General features: G+C 35.6%; 1 protein-coding gene across 4 annotated transcripts in view; it reads right to left on the bottom strand.

Moving 5' to 3' along the window:
• Positions 1 to 18,462, bottom strand: part of LOC109078078 (centrosomal protein of 112 kDa-like) — a 160,468-nt gene extending 142,006 nt beyond the window's left edge. For 2 of the 4 annotated variants that reach the window (XM_042720940.1, XM_042720939.1), the window contains exons 1-8: positions 18,225 to 18,461; positions 17,845 to 17,948; positions 17,546 to 17,736; positions 17,279 to 17,412; positions 6,000 to 6,087; positions 4,840 to 4,917; positions 2,747 to 2,794; positions 1,018 to 1,092 (exon numbers count right to left, since the gene is read on the bottom strand). In XM_042720940.1, the coding sequence (XP_042576874.1) occupies positions 1,018 to 1,092; positions 2,747 to 2,794; positions 4,840 to 4,917; positions 6,000 to 6,087; positions 17,279 to 17,412; positions 17,546 to 17,736; positions 17,845 to 17,948; positions 18,225 to 18,241 (735 nt within the window). In that variant the 5' untranslated portion in view covers positions 18,242 to 18,461. Of the gene's footprint in view, positions 1 to 1,017; positions 1,093 to 2,746; positions 2,795 to 4,839; positions 4,918 to 5,999; positions 6,088 to 17,278; positions 17,413 to 17,545; positions 17,737 to 17,844; positions 17,949 to 18,224 lie in introns of all 4 variants that reach the window. The other 2 variants (XM_042720941.1, XM_042720942.1) reach the window with 2 other exon arrangements.
• Positions 18,463 to 19,347: the final 885 nt, after the last annotated feature.

Below are 19,347 nucleotides of genomic sequence, written 5' to 3'. Positions count from 1 at the left end.
AGTGTAACCATAACAAAATATTGACGCTTAATTATGTGCTAACTAATCTTGATTCAATATTACAGTAAATAGCAACGCTCTCCCCCATATTTAGCTATTGTAACTGCGCTTATTTCCGTCGTTGGTATAAGTGGCAGTGGGTGTAACAGACTAAAAAATGTACAGGCAGATACCATCGTGCTGATAACATTTCTTTAGTCCTTCGGCAATCCTACAGCCTGAACCACTGTAGGGAAACCACCCTTACAATGTGGCGGCTTCATCTTTCAAACGGCAGCCCTGGAGACTTAAGGACTGTTCCAAAAGACTATTTAGCTGTTTGTGAAATGGCTGTATTCTAGTGAAGACGAAGGCTGATGATGCTGTGTGACTGAAGTTGACCTAAATGAGCACTGCTCTTCCCAGAGGAAATGTGATTACAGCAGGTCACGCTCAGTATATTCAACAATACCAGTCAAATTACATCAAAGAGAAGCTTGTTCTATGGGATTTTCAGCTTAAACCCACATACAGGGGGAAACTATCATCACAAACAGGGTTTGTAAAGCTCTTAGGAGAAGTCGGCGTCCATAAACAAGTGAAACTCAGAGAGCCTCTCTTTGGTTAGGTGTGTGAAGCTGTCAGGCAGCATTGCTTTCTTGAGTTTATTAAAAGCAACCAGCCATCACACAGCATTTACTTAAGAAGTGGAAAAGCATGCTGGATGACAAATCTCAACAAGACAGCAGCACTGGAGATTTAACCATCACTGGTTAAACGGTTAGTTCAATCAAAAGTGAAACTCGTGTCATCATTTAATCGTATCGTTCCCCTTAGGGGATGTCTTTCTTTGAAACGAAATGAAGATGTTTAGGAGAATCTTTGTTCTGTTCTTTTGCTTTGCAATGTGTCCAAGTCATTATTCACTGCAAATTCCAATTGTCATTTTGGATTCAGCTACTCCTTTAAAGGGACTGGGCCATTTTGAAAGCAATTACAGCACATTTCAAGTACTTTGGGAGAACATAATATTCCTACCTCCTTATCAGCTTTCACTGGGGTGGCCTCATCATAAAGGGTGCTGTTTTTTCCAAGACTTGATTTGTTGTAAATCTATTAATACAAAAAGAAAGATAAATTGTGCATTCTGCTGATACTACACTAATAAAAACGTTACCATAACAGTTCTACAGTACTGGTTGCACTAAATATCTGAATGCAGAACTCAAGAAATAATACTATAATACTAATAATTACTATTAATGTTTGAACAACATGCAGTCAAAGAGAAATGACAGTGTCTTGCTGTATGCTTTAAGTTGGCCATTCTCGTAATTTGTTTATTTGTTCTTTATTTTGCATCATGTGTTCATTGAAATTTTATCTCACTTTAGTATGAAGACCAATTGTCACTATTAAGTAATAACTACACAACTTTTGCCTCAATAAACTGCTAATTTGCTGCTTATTCATAGCTAGTAAGGAAGTTGTTAAGTTCAGACATGTGGTAAGATAAAGGGATCTAAAATATTGTCATGCACAGTGTTGGGTAAGTTACTCAAAAAATAACTGACTACGAATTACTAATTACTTCTTTGAAATTGTAATTTGATGGCATTACTGATTACTGCATTTAAAAAGTAATCAGATTACTTATTACTTTACTTTCAAGTTTACTTTACTTTTCAAATTACCAAACCTAAAAAAAAAAACTCCTAGTTCTTTTAGTTATTTAATATCGACAGAAAAATTACATAGCCTAAGTATCAAAAGAGCAACTTGTACGATTACTTGCATTTATTCCTGATGACAGCGAAAACGAACTTAAAATGTTTTCGTAATTTTTGATTGTACAGATAAGAGTAATACATCATTTGAAACTGTAAAAGTTATTTTATTTGTATACACTCACAATACCAACAAAATACTGTGCTTTTGTAAAATAAAGAAAACAAACAGTGTGTGCTTCCTGCAGTCTCTGTGAATATCTCCCTGAAATGTGTCACTAAAATGAAGGAAAAATCTGAATACTTGACACACAGACATGAGAAATATATCTAAAGAAAGCTTGAAATGTCTGATTTTAAATGAAGCATTCAGAAGTATTCTCTGATAAAGTAATTTGTTTGAAACTAACGTGAGGTACAATCTTTCCCGTATGAGTTCATTATCTGTAATGTGGTGACACCCGCGCGCATTGTGCTATACAATAATCATCCATGTGAAACCAGGCTTGAGAAGCGCAAACATGTTAATGTCCACATCATCTCCGTAAACTAAGCATTAAGATTCATCAAGTTCATCTCGGCTACTTTTTGTTTTTGGAACAAGATGGACTGTGAGAAATAAGAAGAATGTGATGTGGCGGAGGACATTCTAACGAGTCATTTATTTTTACTTCTATTATGTTATTGTGACATAAACTTGCACACATTTACTAGCTGAACTTTTCCCAAACTATAATGACAGATTAAAATATGTGAAATCGAGAAATGTGTGAATTAAAATATATATTATAATATATATTAGCATCCACACCAGCGAACAATTATTGTCTGTTTATTCTGAGCACACACGCATCTGCCACCTTAAATTCTCAAGCTTGTTATGGCAGGACTGATTCTGATTGCATGTCAAATGTTTTTATTGTTCAACTAGTTAATAGTGAGAACTGGTCCCTAAAGTGTTACCTGAAATTGTAATTTAACTGTATATGCATTTGTGGAGATCAATCATGTTTCTGCCACTAGGAGCCATCAGCACTTACCGGAGACAGTGGGACAGGGTTCTCACGCAGATATCTGGGGTTTTCTATCTGCAAAACCAGACAATACAACACAACCTTACTCTCCTCCTCTTCTGGTAAGTCCCAAACACCTCCCATACACATCTGACCTCCTTTTATTTGTCATAAACAATGTGGAATGACTTCAAAGAGTGCCACTTAAATACAATCTCTTCCCTACACTGGTTGTGTTTACAGAGATCAGACCTCAGCCCACTGAGGCATTGTGTGCAACAAGGCCATTTCCGTTTCTTAAAAAACATTTTTTTTTTTTTTAAGTTTGTCTTTTCTCAACATAACCCATAAATAATCTGTAAGCAATGGGAATTTTTTCCAGGACACTATCTGTTCTCTCTGATGAGACTGTAGAAGACACATGTCTCAACACATAATGAGATGGACCATGACTGAAATATTATTCATAATATAGCTAATATTTTCACTTTTGCTGCACAGAAAAAAAAAAAAGCATTTATTTAAAGGCTAAAGTTTGGTTGATTAAACATTTTAAAATTTCATTTTTTTTTTATGTTTTTGTTTTTAGCAATTACTTCTATGTATTGGTACAGCAAAATCACTATTTATTTATTTATTTGCTTGTTTTTAGTCATTATTTTTATTTTTTTTTTTTTATGTTTTGGTTTTTTGTATTTTTTCAGTTACTTCTTTGTATTGGTACAGCAAAATCACTATTTATTGGTTTTAGACCATGAGATTAAACTGGTTACAGAATTAGGGCTATTAAAAACACAAGCTGGGAAAAGCCTACTTCATTCACATGTTTGGAGAAATAAACAAATTTAATAAAAGCCTGAACTGCATATTTCTCAACTGGGGGCCAGTGCCCACCCAGTAGGGGGCAAACGTCCAAGGCAGAGATAATACATGTTATAATATACAATTGTTAGTATACCAACAAACTAATTTTCACAGTGTTTCTAAAGAGATTTGTAGAGTGTCAAAAATCCACACATGGTGTGAAAAAGCCAACTGTAAGTCAACAGAGTCAAGGTAAGTAAGCCATTATGAAGAGCATACACTGTTTGACGGTATTCTGGCTCAAATAAAGGCATTACTCTGGGAAGTGTCTGGGAAAATATTTTCAGACCGTCTTTATTTTTTTTTTTTGAAAACCATTTTTGTTCCAAATTTACAAGTCACAATGTCCCAGTCAAAATTATCCCATGCAAATTTTGTAAGTGCACACCACTCAATCACAGCGTGAGAGTAATGTGACTCTGAACTCAAAATGAATCATCAGGCCAAAGGAACCGGACAGCAGCAGTGTGTTATCGCAGCAGTTTCCAGGCAGAATGAAGCGGTGCTGCGCTTCACGTCCACACATGATGCAGCTGTTGATTAGTCCAGCATCACTGCTCACAGAACAGGGGCCCGGAGCCGCTAAAAACCTGCCCGCAAGTGCAAATACTTATCTCAACACTCCACTCTCTGATAAGAGCAAAGTTCAGACTCTTGTTTTTCTGCATAAACTTTGTGATGAAACAAGCAGCCGAACAGTTTCGCAATCTGTGGGGAAGTCAGAAGTGGCTACTGAGAAAATCTGGAGCCCAACTCAGTCCTATAAAGCTTCAAATGCTTTGATCCCAAGAACTCTGCATGCCAACGTGTTGAGCAATCATTGCAGCACATTTTTCCTCCCACATGGTGTAGTCATCCACTGCAAACAATGCAATTCTTTTTTTTTTTAACTAAATTTATTTTAAGGATTTACCAAGAACCAAACCCAGGACATTGAGGGGGAAATTGCTAAGAATTAACTATGGCCAACTGATTTTTTTTGACTGATATTGTTTGATCTGAATAATGATTGAAAACACTAGAGTGGAAAAACTGTTCACTGCTTCATCATTGTTTCATAAACAGGAACAACATTCATCATGTTGTGTTCTCATTATTAAAATGATAATTCAAGGTCTCTATGACAGTCCAGATCAACGTGAAATGTGAACAGTCATACCAACAAACAGTCAGATATGAAAATACATGGTGAAGTGAATCTGAATTTTTTAATGAATGGGAGAAAAATACATAAAAACAAAAACATCCAACTTTACCCCCAGGTTCCAGCTGTTGAAGCGAGCCTCAAAGTCACTATCATCAGAGGAGACGGGCGGCCTCCTGTGTGCCTCCGCCTGGAGGAGAAACAGACAGTGAGCAACAAAGAAACGACAAACCATGTCCAGGGATGGAGAGTGCTCTGGGAATTTGGAGTTATCCACCAATGTGTTGAACTAAAGAGACTGTAAAATCTGCTAGACATGGGCAGAGATTGAGAAACCTCAATCTACAAATGCTTAACTTATGATAATTACATTATAATAACATTATAATGTAACATTCTATAATTAGTAACATTAATAGCATAACGTGTTTTTTGGAACAACTTTGACCTCTTTGTATCATCTGGCTGCACAGTAAAGTACAGATTTTGACCATAAACATCAAATCACAAAAAACTGAAGATATCGAACATTTGTCGTGAGCTATGAAAGATACTGTAGAATCAGACTTATAAAATTGTTCTAAAAACTAAAGATTTTTTTTTTACGTATATTTTGACAAATTATAATTTTTTTTTTATTTAATTACTTTTTTTATTATAGAAAAGAGAGTGCGAGAGAGATAGAGAGAGAGAGAGAGAGAGAGAGAGAGAGAGAGAGAGAGAGAGAGAGAGATGAAGTAACAGAGATGGCTGTAGATACCGACATACTCCCCTCATGGCACACCAGATGTTTGACTTTTCCACATTATTTCTGCTTTCTCGTTCACATGCAGTAAATTCCCACAGAGCGTCACATGACATACCGCCCCTCTTTGTTTTCAGGCGCTGGTCTTTTGTCAGGAGAATTCAGCTCTTTAAGAGCTCTATATAATTTGAATGTTTCCAGGGAACTGTTGTTTCAAGTTCACTTTTGCCTCATCAGGAAAGAGAAGCAAGGAAATATCCAATAAAGCTCAATTCTAATGAAGTACATGGATACGGTTGCCACTTAATAGGACTGTGGGAAGTGGATAGTTCACACAGAGCAAATAACTCACATTAAAGGAAGGTGTCCTTTAATGTGAACCCATATCAGATAAAAACTGGGGCACATGGGAACATTCCTGGTTATAACCCAAAGCTTTAAGAATTTGTGCAGACGTTGTGTTAAGGTTTCAATGTTTTATTAAAGAAACTGAATAAGTTGATTTCATGACAATTTTAAGTTCTTACCATCTTGACATCATCCTTGATATCGCGTTTGATGGGACTTGAGGACAGGGGTCTGGTTGGTGACTTATTACTGAACAAATTCCTCTTCCTGTTGAAGAGAAAAAACTTTTAGCTCCCTTGAACTAGATCATACAAGTACCTACACAAATGTTTCAAAATCCACATGCACAACAATATAGATGCATCAGTCCTTTTCCTGTTGCCTTGGTCTTCATTAGGACATTCACAGGCATGCAGGTGTAGCGTTTGGTCTAATCAGACACACAATTGTTCATTAGATTTAACAAATCAATAGTTCATTAGATTAACAAATAATCACAGACCCCTCACCCAATAACCACACTGGGTGCCAGGATGTCTGTGAACGTCCCCAGGCCCCTAGTTACCATGGCAACCAGGACAGCTCAGCCAGACCAGCTAAACTTTACGACCTAATAGCATGTCGAGAAAGAAACCTTTCTTTGAATGAACACACATATCCTCCAGGTCACTGTGTACATTATTACTGTTCTTGTATATTGTCTTTTGTATTGTATACTGTTTTATGCATGCTTATGATAGAACCACTCATTCATGTAATCTTACCTACACCATGTTTGGTCTCTATGAATTTGTCTTCAGATTATCTAATTGAGAGTGTATATTATATGTTTATACTTATGCAACATATTAGTGTTCAAAGAATTTTTAGTAGTTTTTGCATCAATACCTAATCGAATTACATATGCAAAATACCATGCTCTAAGAAAAAAAGTCCTAAACTTTCTCTCCAAAACTGCAAGTCACCATTGGCTCTTTGACCCCCTCTTTGACATAAACACATGAACAAGTTCTCCAGAACTGCTCTGAGAGTCACTTCATGAGCATTTGACCTTTTGATTTAAGTATCAAATGCAGTGACGCCGCTGACGTACGACGCTGCTGACGTTTTATCTTTGTTATTGGGCGCACCAGAAAACACGTCAGCAGTGTTGTACGTCATGTGGCATGTGTCCAGAACTGTGAATGCAGTCACAGCATTTGACCTTTTGATTTAAGTATCAAATGCAGTGACGCCGCTGACGATGCTGAAATTAAAATCGTAATTTTATTATTTTTGGACTGAATAAAACTGACCAAAATGTATTTTCGATGCTTCAATAAATTCAAACTGACCCTCTGATGTCACATGGACTAATTTGATGATTATTACCTTTCTGGACGTGGACAGTATACCGTACATACATTTTCAATGGAGGGTCAGAAAGCTCTCGGAGTAAATCTAAAATATCTTAAACTGTGTTCCGAAGATGAACGGAGGTCTTACGGGTTTGGAACGACATGAGGGTGAGTCATTAATGACATAATTTTATTTTTTGGGTGAACTTACCCTTTAAAACCATCAAGACTTTCATCCGAGACCGCATCCAAACACTTGTTCAATGAGCAAGGCAATGCAAGCATCATAAAGAGGTTTGTTTAGTGTAAAACAGCGCTGATGGTTTCTACTCAGGTGTGGTTAGCTAACTTATGTTCCATAACTGCACTTCCTAGTTTCTCTAATGGTTCCATTCATCCACTTCCAACTCCCTTTTAATGTATGCGTGAGTGTATTTTGGTTTGTTAGACTAGTTTGTGTTAGTGTTTAGTTAATAAAACTCTTGTGCACAAATTACATGAGTCTCTGATTTTACCACCGCTTGTGAATAATGTCCCTTTTTTCTGATCTAGCTACATGCTTTAATGCATCAGTACTGTAGGAAAGTTATTTTTGCGATCAAATTCTTTGATTTGATATTAAATTACACTGAATGTTCGCTGGATGAACAGGTCAGTTGATGGCAATTCTGCTAAAGTTACTGTTACTACTATGAGCAGTTGATGTAAATAAATGTAATTCATCACAATTAATTGTAATTATTTATACAGATGGCCCTTTTGAGCTAATTTGCTACACAGGGAAGCATAAAAAAAGCTTCTTTTTTACACAAATAATGGAAATAATTGCATCATCTAAAACACACATGGTTCATGGTTTCTAGTACTTGTAGTTCCCAGCAGACTTGACACACACTCATGCCAGTTGGGGGAATATATTATGCAGTATATCGTTTCAAGTTCACTGATATTTGTGATCTCTTTCTTTGCCCAGATAATTCCAGTTTGATCAGCTACGCTGAGGCCACCAACGACAACTTCAAAGGCTGAAACTCGTCTGACTAGATGCCGTTGATTTCGACAGCCATGACACATTTGTTTCATGGGCAAATTAAGTACGTGTTCTCGAGCTAATTATGAATGCTTAACGCAAATCTCAACTAATTAAACTAATCCCCGTTAGTCAAATGATGAAGAGAGGGAGGATGTGATGACTATATGAAAGTCTTGACAAGTATTTGGAGACATATACACCCTATTTTTCTATTTTCTTTTTTCTGTGGTTTCGTTTGGACTTACTATTAAGCTCTAGCCTAAAACACACATCAGAAAGCGGTTTATTTTGCTGTCAGTCACAGAATAAATGTACAGTCTACAATTATTAATATGCGTATAGCAAAGATGCTTGCATTTAGATATTTTATGAAAGTATATCCACATGTGGACGAGAAAGTGCATACTTTTAAGTGTGCAATAAAACAATACAACATTTTACACACTAATGTTTCGAAATCTTGAAGTGTGCTGATGCCATTTACCTATAAGCATTACCATTCCAATTGACAACCTAAAAATTATTATTTTTCAGCACATTTCCTCTCACATGAAGCTAACAGAAATAAGAACAGAAGGACCAGGCAAAAATATGTAATTAACTGAATTATTATGCAATTCACCCTTCCATCCCATTAATGTATATGACTGTACGTAATAACAGTAAAGAAAAAAGTAACACTTTAGTATCGGAAACAAGTCTTACTATTAACTTGTTGCTTATTAGCATGCCTATTATTTATTAGTATTTATAAAGCACATATTCTGCATGAACATATTCTACATCCCTAATCCTACCAAATAAACTTAACAACTACCATACTAACTATTAATAAGCAGCATATTAAGAGTTTATTGAGGCAAAAGTCATAGTTTAACATGGTTTGTTAAATTAGAGTTTATTGAGGAAAAGGTATTAGAAAAAAAAAAGGAAAAAAAAAAAAAATGAAGAAAAAAAAAAGAAACTGACAATAAGAGGAATTGCTAAATTGCAATTTAAAGGAATTTAACACAGGTAATGGCATTCAGGGAAATGCAATGTTCGTCAACAAAATAACATTTGCATGAGAATTATTATAAAGTATGACTAAATATATACCAATCAAACATAAATTAAATCATCCTCCAGTTAAACTCGCATTCCAGGGGCTGAATCATGTTATAGGGTTCACCTCAACCCACGGACATGAAAAACAACCCCTGGCAACAGTGTTAAAGTAGCCCAATTCCGCGGGAAAACCATGCACTTGGCAACATTGGTTTGGGAACCTCGGCTGCTTTGAATGGTCAAGGCCTGCCCAAGAGGTAAAGCAACCTATCACATTTCGTTTTGTGCTGCATAGTGTTCAGGGCAGAGGTCTCCAACAAGTTGCTCACGAGCTACCATTAGACTTCAACGCCCCAAGTGAATGTACTGTAAACAAATCTTACAACTATAAATTAGCTGAAAAATTGGCTAGTGGAATGCTGCCTTAAGGAAACAGTACATCCTGCAGTCATCTGACATACTATCTTCAACATACTGCAATTCGACAAGCAGGTACCCTAGTCTCACATATTATACAGTACAAATGTAAACTGGGATGCTAACATTGGCATGAGCTGTAGTGTAGCATATATGTATTGTGCAATATATATGCAATATATATATATATATATATATATATATATATATATATATATATATATATATATATATATATATAGTGCACAATATATAAACATATATAAATAAATATATATAGCTCTTTGTCTGCACACTACATCAAAGAACAGATCTAAAAGTGCACTGCAGCTAAATCTGCTGAACTGCTTGCATACTACACACACACAGTCTACCTTCCCTTTGAGCTGTCAGATGAGGGCCAGCCATTGTGATTGGCGCCTGGCCGTTAACAGGTGGATGGGGATAATTGAATCAGATGAGAGTGTGGGATCAAAGAGCTGTGGGGGCAGATTGTGGAGGTGCTGCTGCCCCGCGGCCTGATTAAAGCCCCGTGTCCTGACCTGCAGCTGCTCAGAACGGCCTCGGCCTCAGGGACACGTCCTCATCCACACCACTTAAAAACACAAGGCCAAAGCATTCATGCGTACTTGACTCAAACCTTGGACTCGGGAACACATCTGATGTCTCTTACAGCCATCGCTGCTGCCGCTGTCACATTTGGCAACGGTTGGAGACTCTGGATAATGTTTCCGGTGAACACATAAAAACCCAGACAGACAGATGGGAAGGTTCACATGAGGAAACTATGGCAACTAGGCCTTTAAATGATCAACACATACAACATACAACATCAGTGGCCACAAGGGTGTTGCTATGCATTGTTAGGGCATTCTAAGAGGATGCTATGGTGTTGCTAGTAAGCTACTGTACGCATGTGTTCTGATTAGTTGTAAAAGCATTACTAGGCTGTTCTGGGGGGTCAGTAAAGGTGTGGTCATATTAGAATTTTTGTTTTTTAAAAAGGCCCATTGTCTCATGTCAGTAGTTTAGTGATATAAAAACCCAGCTCACACAGAAGTCACATTCAAACCAAGTAGCTGTTTTGTTGGTCAATGTGGTGAACTGACATGACCCAATGAATCTGATGCAAAATCTGTGTGGGAAAATTTTTCGCCCTCATGCAAAATTCTCGACTGTGCCACTTTCTATTGAAATGACCATGGATATTTGTGAAAAAATGGTAAATGTGAGCACACATTAAAGCACTGGTTTTGTAACTGATTGCCAAGGCAGTGCTATACGTTTCTTTAGTGTTTTCAGTAATTATTTGTATGCTGCTGGTGTGTTTTATACACTTAAAAATAAAATAATAATAATAATAATAAAAAAATTATTCCTGATTCATTCACATTTTTAGAATCTAAACTGCATTAGAAAATTGTTTCAAGTAATACTACTTTGTTTTGTCAATTCAAATGCATTAATTTACTGAATGCAAGACATCTCATTGAGCCAATAAAATCACTGACTTCGGCACCTGACACACAAACCTCAAGAAAGGTGATAATCAGCAAATGTAGAAAGATGAGTCTTTAACGTTACAACCCAACAAATGACCACTAACAACAAAACAACAAAAGTTGTTGAAAAAAAAACCCTTTTGGACTTTGGGCTTGCTTAGTTGGTTAACCTTTAAACTTTTTCAGGTAAAGTCAGTTCATTGTTGATTCAGTTCAACAATAATAGATATAATATAATATATATATATATATATATATATATATATATATATATATATATATTGAACTGAATCAACAATAAACTGACTTTACCTGAAAAATGTACTATTGTCCTCTTTTTAGAGCAAAATCTCAATTTTGGTTGCATTATTAAAACACTATTTTCCTATTTATCACTGTAAATCTGCTTTGACACAATCTGTATTGCATAAAGTGCTGTATGAATAAAAGTTACAAAAAAAAAAAAAAAACCTTTGCGGCACTAAGCATGTCTCATGCTCTCAGATCTGTTACACACAAGCCAACCACAACAAATGCATGTCTGAACATTCACTGTGTTTAAGCCTCTCTAAACTCACATATGCTTGGGGAGCCAAAGTTAAGTGAAGATCGCCATCAGGTGGACAAACATGGAATGGTCTAAACCACTCATTACTTTCATGGCCTATGAGAAACTACTTTATGTACTATGAGGGAAAAAAAGACAATTTGGTAATTATACTCACCGTCACATCATAGAAAAAAATCACCTTGTTTGCAAGTGTTTTTTTTTTTTATCCTTATAATTTACATTCAAAACAACAATTATCAACCTTGATGCACATTTATAGATGTACTTTACATTTTTTTTTCTTCCTAAAATTACAGCAAAGAGAATGAGTTTTCTTTTTTCTATACAACAAGCTACTGAGAATATGGGGATAATGTGCTCACTGTCATGAAAAGAAAATGTAAAAAAAAGGCTTAACTGCCCTATTTTTTTTTTAAAGAAAATATCTTTGTTTTGTTTTTGTTACAGTCACCCAATTTAGTGTTTTCATTTTAAATTAGTCATCTGAAATGTTCATATACAAGCAGAAATAAAGTATTAAAGCATACGAAAAGCCTGAAATATCAAACTCTGTGGCTTGAAGAAGCATGTCCAATTTCTTAAATTAAAAAAAAAAAAAAAAAAAAAAAAAAACCTTGTGTTTCAAATGTAATACATAGACATAATGATTGTATACAAAAGCAGTAAAATTTCAAGTTCAAAAGCAACATATTAAAGACAAAAAGAAAAAGCAAAGGGGGGAAAAAAGCAGAAGAACTGTTATATCATCACCTGACTGACTGACTGACTGAAAGCAAACACAGCCACATCAGAGAAGAGCCGCAAGCTCAAAGCTTTAATCTGATCTAAATGAGTGCGACACATAAAAGACACGGCTGCAATTTTCTCCTGCAAGACTGAAGTCTGTGATCTAAATGCCTTTAATGGTCTTCACCAAATTTAAGCACTGAAGCACAAGTCCAGGCTTTCAAGCAGATGGACTTCCTCTATCTGCTGACTGCTTCAATTGAAAGATCTCTAATTTCAGAAGAAGCAGTTTAATCTTCAGCCGTGAGGGTCAATGGACTCTTTGAGTCATGACTCGAAATTGCAGAAAAACACAGGCCTGGCATTGCCAAACATTCATTTGTGTGGCTAAACACAAGCATGTGTCTCTCCCAATGATTTTGTCTTGCATAGTTGAGGTTAAAGGCCTATTCACACCAAGAGCGACATGACAAAACAACAGAAATCGCCCCAATACAGTCACACCGAAATTATTAATGTGTAAAAATATGCACCTTGTACTCAGATATCAGGATCTCTCTATGTATCTGTAATACTTGTTTTAGACAGCCTACAATATAAAACACAAATATTACTTCATCACTTGGTAAATTTTCATACTCAGTAGGATTTCTTTAGTATCATTATTTTTTTTTACATTATCAACATTTTATTACAAAAATAATGCAATACTTGTCACAGCATGTGCATTATTACACAATCCTTAATGTGCAATGAAGTGTATGAAATGGTCTTACAAGATAGAGCTCAAATGAGCACTTTGTGATTCTTGGCTCAAGCTTCCAAGATAAAGTGAGTTTCAGGGAAAGCTTTTATCTTCGGCAAATGACATAACTAAAGACCAGCTGGATCATTACTGAACTGAACACTGCGGTGGAGGAGAACTTACAGAACATCATGCTTTCATAATACATCTCACTTACACTGAATCTATTCATCTAAGCATATATATATATATATATATATATATATATATATATATATATATATATATATATATTATATATATATTTATTATTTTATTTTTATTTTTTTGGATACTTTAGATTGGTCGTGTGTGTCCCCTGTGTCTCACCTGGTTGCCCGCTAACAACAACATTGCTTAAAGTTGCCTGTCAGCTTTGCTCAAAAAGTTGCCCCGTGTATCATCAGCCTGAGAGTTGATAAGTGATAAGTGAAGTGACATACAGCCAATTATGGTGACCCATACTCAGAATTCGTGCTCTGCATTTAACCCATCCAAAGTGCACACACACAGCAATGAACACACACACACCGTGAACACACACCCGGAGCAGTGGGCAGCCATTTATGCTGCGGCACCCTGGGGAGCATTGGTGGGAGCAGTTGGGGGTTCAGTGCCTTGCTCAAGGGCACCTCAGTCGTGGTATTGCCGGCCCGAGACTCGAACCCACAACCTTAGGGTTAGGAGTCGAACTCTCTAACCATTAGGCCACAACTTCACCAGAGTTGGTAACTTCTGCCAACATAACTAGCATGGATTGTGTGCTGGTGCAATTTATATACAATCTTTTTCACTTCTTCAGTTTACTTTTAGCAACACAAAAATGATTTTATGTCAGCATGAACCAGTGACAAACTGGTGTAGATGGGGCTATAGGACTATTGGCTCAAAGGAAAAGGCATAGAAGGATGTGGACTGGCTGGGTCTACACTTTAGAGACAACACTGCCACTTGCTTTTAGGATGGAAAACATATAGCTGAAGCTCAGAAGGATTTTGTCAGAGAGAACAGGAGAGTCGTTGACAGTGGGGATGTGCAGAGCTTTGTGAATGGCAGGTGTTCCAGTTCTGAGGAGATCTGCAGAGCTTTCTGTGGAGTTTTGTGGGCACCGTTTGTGCATGAAGCTAGTTATCAGTGCAGTGAACAAACACAGATGAACATGAAAGTGTTGTGAGAGTGCTGACTAAGGGTCTGACTATTTCATGTTCTATAGGCCTGGTTTTAATGAAGCCATCATTGTGTCCTTGTGTGAAGCTCAAATTTATAGGGATAGTTCATCCAAATATAAAAAATAATGCCATTCCAAACCTGCTTGACTTTCTTTCTTCTGAGAACACAATAAAGATATTTTGAAACATGTCTCTTTTTCTTTGTCTTTCTTTCTTTTTTTCTTCCATCCATGCAATGAAAGCCAGTGTTCTTCAAAATATTTTGGATCACAATGTAGTGAAATTATGCTTTGATTTGATTGATTTTGGTCATTTTATGACAGAGTAACTCCAGTTGCGCTAGAAAGCTTGTTAATGTTCTGTATTTCTGCATAAATTTGCCCAAAATGAAGATCGCTGATGTTTATCTAATATGGGAATCCTTAAGAGGCTTTACAGAGACCTTGATGAAATGTTGTTCTTATTACAAAGACTCTCTGGATTTTTTTTAGTTGCTGCATTTGGTGATTAAATATATTTGTATGAGCACTAAATGGTATCAAAATATCATATGTCCTCGGCAAACATTTTCTTACAGATGTTTTAGTTTCATGACTCTTGTATTATTCCATGCTCTCTTTCTTCTCAAATAACTAACTAACTAACGAATAAACAAACGAACAAAAAACTAAATAAATAAAAATCTTCTACTTTTTCGTCTTTATTTTTTTAACATGGGATTTTATCATTTATTTATTACATTAATAACAAGTAATTACCATATAATTGGCTTCATGTTGGGGTTCTGTCACCCTGAAGAGGGTTTATTTTGCAATAATGACTGACAAAGCTGTTAGGGTCATTCTGGGTCAATTGAAACAAATTTCAGAAACTTCCCCGGCTCAATTTTCCTAGTATTGTTTTCTGCTGAAACATTATTTTTTATGGTGATGGAGGAAAAATTTTTAGTTGTAATCCAAGATATGAAATGTCATGGATGTATATTTTATTTTTGCTGAAGAAAGTGTCAGTTTTCACCTGAGATTCAAAGCCAGATTACAGGGGGGTTGGGAGGGAGGGTAAAAATGACTTCAGTCATATTCCAGCATAATTCATTATTTTTACACAGAGATTGGTAACTCTATTAGTGAAATCTGTTGACTTTAACAATCTTTGTTGCATTTTGTGCCAACTGTGAGCATTCAAAAATAGTCAAGTTTCAGAAAGTATTAAAGATATCTTAATGCCCTTTTAGATATTGGGTCTTACCAAACTTTTGACATCTTCTTCTTTAAGGCCTTACAGTATATGGTTAGATTCCAGAGATACTGGAATTTCAATATGTCTCCAGGTGTAACTCGTTAAATTGTACACATTTCGGTGGTCAAAAACCAAATGTGGGTCACTTTGCAAAAAAAAAAGTACTTTCTTTTGTTTTAAAAGATGAAAGTTTGAAGAACAAATCATATTAAAACTAGAAACGTATCTTGTTTACTTCTTTCAGAACCACTGCATTAAACATAGATATCTGAGTGCCATAAGTATTCTTTTTCCAAAGCTTACATGCCTATATCTCAAGAAGTATTAAATATAATATGATTTTAGATTTTAGATAAACTTTTCTTTTGGAGTCTTAATTTTCAAGGCCGTGTATCATTCAGTCCCTGAGATATGGGACCTCAATGAGGCTCCAAATTCAGATTGTTGTATATTACCATTTTTCATTTTTCAAATTAGCTATTTACTATTTAAATGTATTTAAAAATGTAATTTATTCCTGTGATTTAAAAGCTAAATTTGTTTCTTTGATGGAGTATTTAGTTTTTCATGATTAGGCCTGTCACAATACAAACTTTTTGTTGTGCAATATATTGCACCAGAAATAATTGGGATAAGCGATATTAGTCATTTTAAAGACCATTTTATGCCACTGAATATGTAATCATAACGTAACAGCATAATAATGCAATAAGGCCTACACACTTCCGAATGACAACAAACTTTTAATTTCTAAGAATATTTTGATAATAGAAATTAAGTATCAAAATATTTATTTTTTGAGTAAATAAACATTTTCTAACAAAAGTGTAAAGTAACAAGTAGTAAAAAAGAAAAATGCACAAAGAACTTGTAGGGAGATTTTTCCATCTACAGAAAATTATTGAGGTCATGTACATATTTTGCACGATAAGTCGATATATTGATTATTGCAACAGGCCTACACATGATCCTTCAGAAATCATTCAAATATTCTGTTTTGCTGCTCAGAAAGCATTTCATCTTATTATCAATGTTGAAAATATTTGTGCTGCTTAATGTTTTGGTAATCCTTGTTTTTCAGGATTCTATGAATGATGAATAGAAAGTTAAATGAATAGAATAACAAATATTTGAGATAAAAATATTTTGTAATATTATGAATGTCTTTAATGTAATTTTTGATTAATTTAATGCATCCTTTCTGAATAAAATTTCATTTCTGTTCATTAAAAGTATATAAATAAATAAAACTTTCAGAAATCATTTAAAGCATCTATATAACTGTCCCTTTAATTCCTGATTTAATTATTATTAGTAGTAGTAGCATCAATATTATTTTTAATCACTCTGGTCTGTGAATCAAAGGCCTGTGTACTAAAATAAGCTTTGATGTCTTTATGCAAAATATCAAATCTTATTTTTCCTTTTGATTTTGGGGTGAAATACAGTATGACCTGGACATGTAGGTCCTTTTCATGAGACAAGATTCACAATTATTCATCCATCCTACTGCTTGTCCTACGTTGGGTTGCGGGCCACAAGTGAGCAATCAATCAAGCACATACTGTATATCACATCACATCCTAACCTCAACACAGGTGGCTTAATCTGTGATCTGCAATCTGTGTCATACCTGTGTGTGTTTGAGAGGGGTGAGGTGGACCATGAGCCAGCAGTCTGACCCAACTCCCCAGACACCCAGTCCGGCAGCACTGCAGAGCCCTGCTCCTGTGACTTTGCCAGCAACGGCTCATCAAAATAAATGGACTAAAAGCAGAAAAAAAAATCACAGTGCTTAACAATCACCACTGATTCCAGGTCTCAGACCTATCAAACTTTTTATGGTGTTATGTTGCCTTATACAAATCAAGGTAAACGCATGTATCAGTGCAGTATTTACCATGTATGTAGGTAAAGTCTTGAGGCCGCCTGCTTCAGGTTTGTGGGTAAAGGGACCCTCTAAAACTCCTTTTCTGAGCATGTGCAGAAGGAGTCGGGCGTACATGTTACGATTTTTCCTTCCAGTCAGTCCAGAGCCACAGGTTTCAGGATCACACAACTTTTTAATCCACAGTGCACACCGCTGCCGATCTGATGGGCAAAAAAGATCATTTTCAAGTAGAATTTTCTTATTTGTAGCCTTACAAATCCTGTGTTGAAATGACAGAGCATTCTCTCTCTATATGTGTGTATTCTCACCTGTCTTGTCAATCAGTTTAAGCACATATGGCTTCATGTCCACTAGGTAATGATCAAACTCAGAGTCCAGAATCCCAAAGCAGTCCTGATCACTCATGTTGCTCCTGGATGCATGAAAAGACTAATTAAAACAACCTGTAGTTTACTGCATCCATATGTAACTTTAGGTATGTATTTTGGTGCATGTTTTAGCTAATTATCATAGCAGACAGCCATAAATGACATGTAATTATTTGTCAACATACAGGATGCAGCCAATGACATGCGTATAAATTGTAATGAATAACGTTACATAATTAGTAATATTTATGTGATGTAGTGCAATCACATAATCATAGTTTATAGATACATCATTCTTTTTCATCATTTTGTTAGCTCACCAGTTAGCAGAAGTCATTCACAAGTACTGAGAAGCGCCACTTCTGCGGTTGGTTTATATAAAGTGCTAATGTAAACGTAAGTATTAATGTAAACGTAAGTCTACGGTAAATACTTGGTGAGCACTAAATATTTTTGAATGATAATAATGTCTTCGTGTAGTGTCATCTGCAGCTGTGATTGTGCGCCGCTCCTCCACTTGTTGCTACTTTACGCTCCCAAACGGTTTCAAACTGACAAACTGTGAAGTCATAGTCAACGCGAGCCTTTAATGTTTCAAAATAAAAGTCTCACATATCAGAGTTGTATTTGCCACCGTACTTTGTAAATGTAACTACTTTGTTTTGTACAATGTATACTTTCTTTTTATTGTAAGCTGAGATGCAAATATTCAACTATATAACATATTCGGATATTTGTTTTACAACATTAGATGACTAACTGTTGTACTATAGATATTCTTCTCTATTTATTTTCCTCTAAACACAAGTTATCACATGCTCCTTGCAACAGCTTGTGCATAATAGCTTTAAATTTCAGCATTATCACTCACACCGAGAAAACTTGAAAGCTAAAATGATTTAGTTGTTGTCTTTATGTTTTCTATATGTTTACGTGAGTTTTTTACTTTTAATTTGAAAAATTGTATTCCTCATGACGCCGGAAAACAGCTTATTATTTGAAGCTTCATTCCGATCATCGCGAGAAGCGTTTCCGTTTCCTAGCAACCATAAAATCGCGTGTAGTTAAGTTTGATATTTAGGGTACTTTGAGAAGCGTTTCCGTTTCCTAGCAACCATAAAATTCTTTTCTTTCTTTCTTTCTTTCTTCTTTCATTCTTTCTTTTTCTTTCTCCTTTCTTTCTTTCTTTCTTATCTCTATTCTTTTCTTTCTTATTTCTTGGTCGTCTTTCTTTCTTTCTTTCTTTCTTTATTTATTTATTTATTTATTTATTTATTTACAAAAGATTAATTGCATTTATTAGAAACAGGTTAAACCCGTTAGTTTTAGTTATAAATGAATAAGCACTAACTTTCTTAACTTAAGGGGTTTTGTGCCACCGGCCACTGGTCTTGTAGACCCGTTTGCAAGCATTATACTTATGTCAAAGCCTACTGCTAACTT

Source organism: Cyprinus carpio, chromosome B3 (genome assembly GCF_018340385.1).
Source record: "Cyprinus carpio isolate SPL01 chromosome B3, ASM1834038v1, whole genome shotgun sequence".
In the NCBI taxonomy this organism is placed as follows: Eukaryota; Metazoa; Chordata; class Actinopteri; order Cypriniformes; family Cyprinidae; genus Cyprinus; species Cyprinus carpio.
This window is presented reverse-complemented; position numbering and strand designations above follow the sequence as displayed.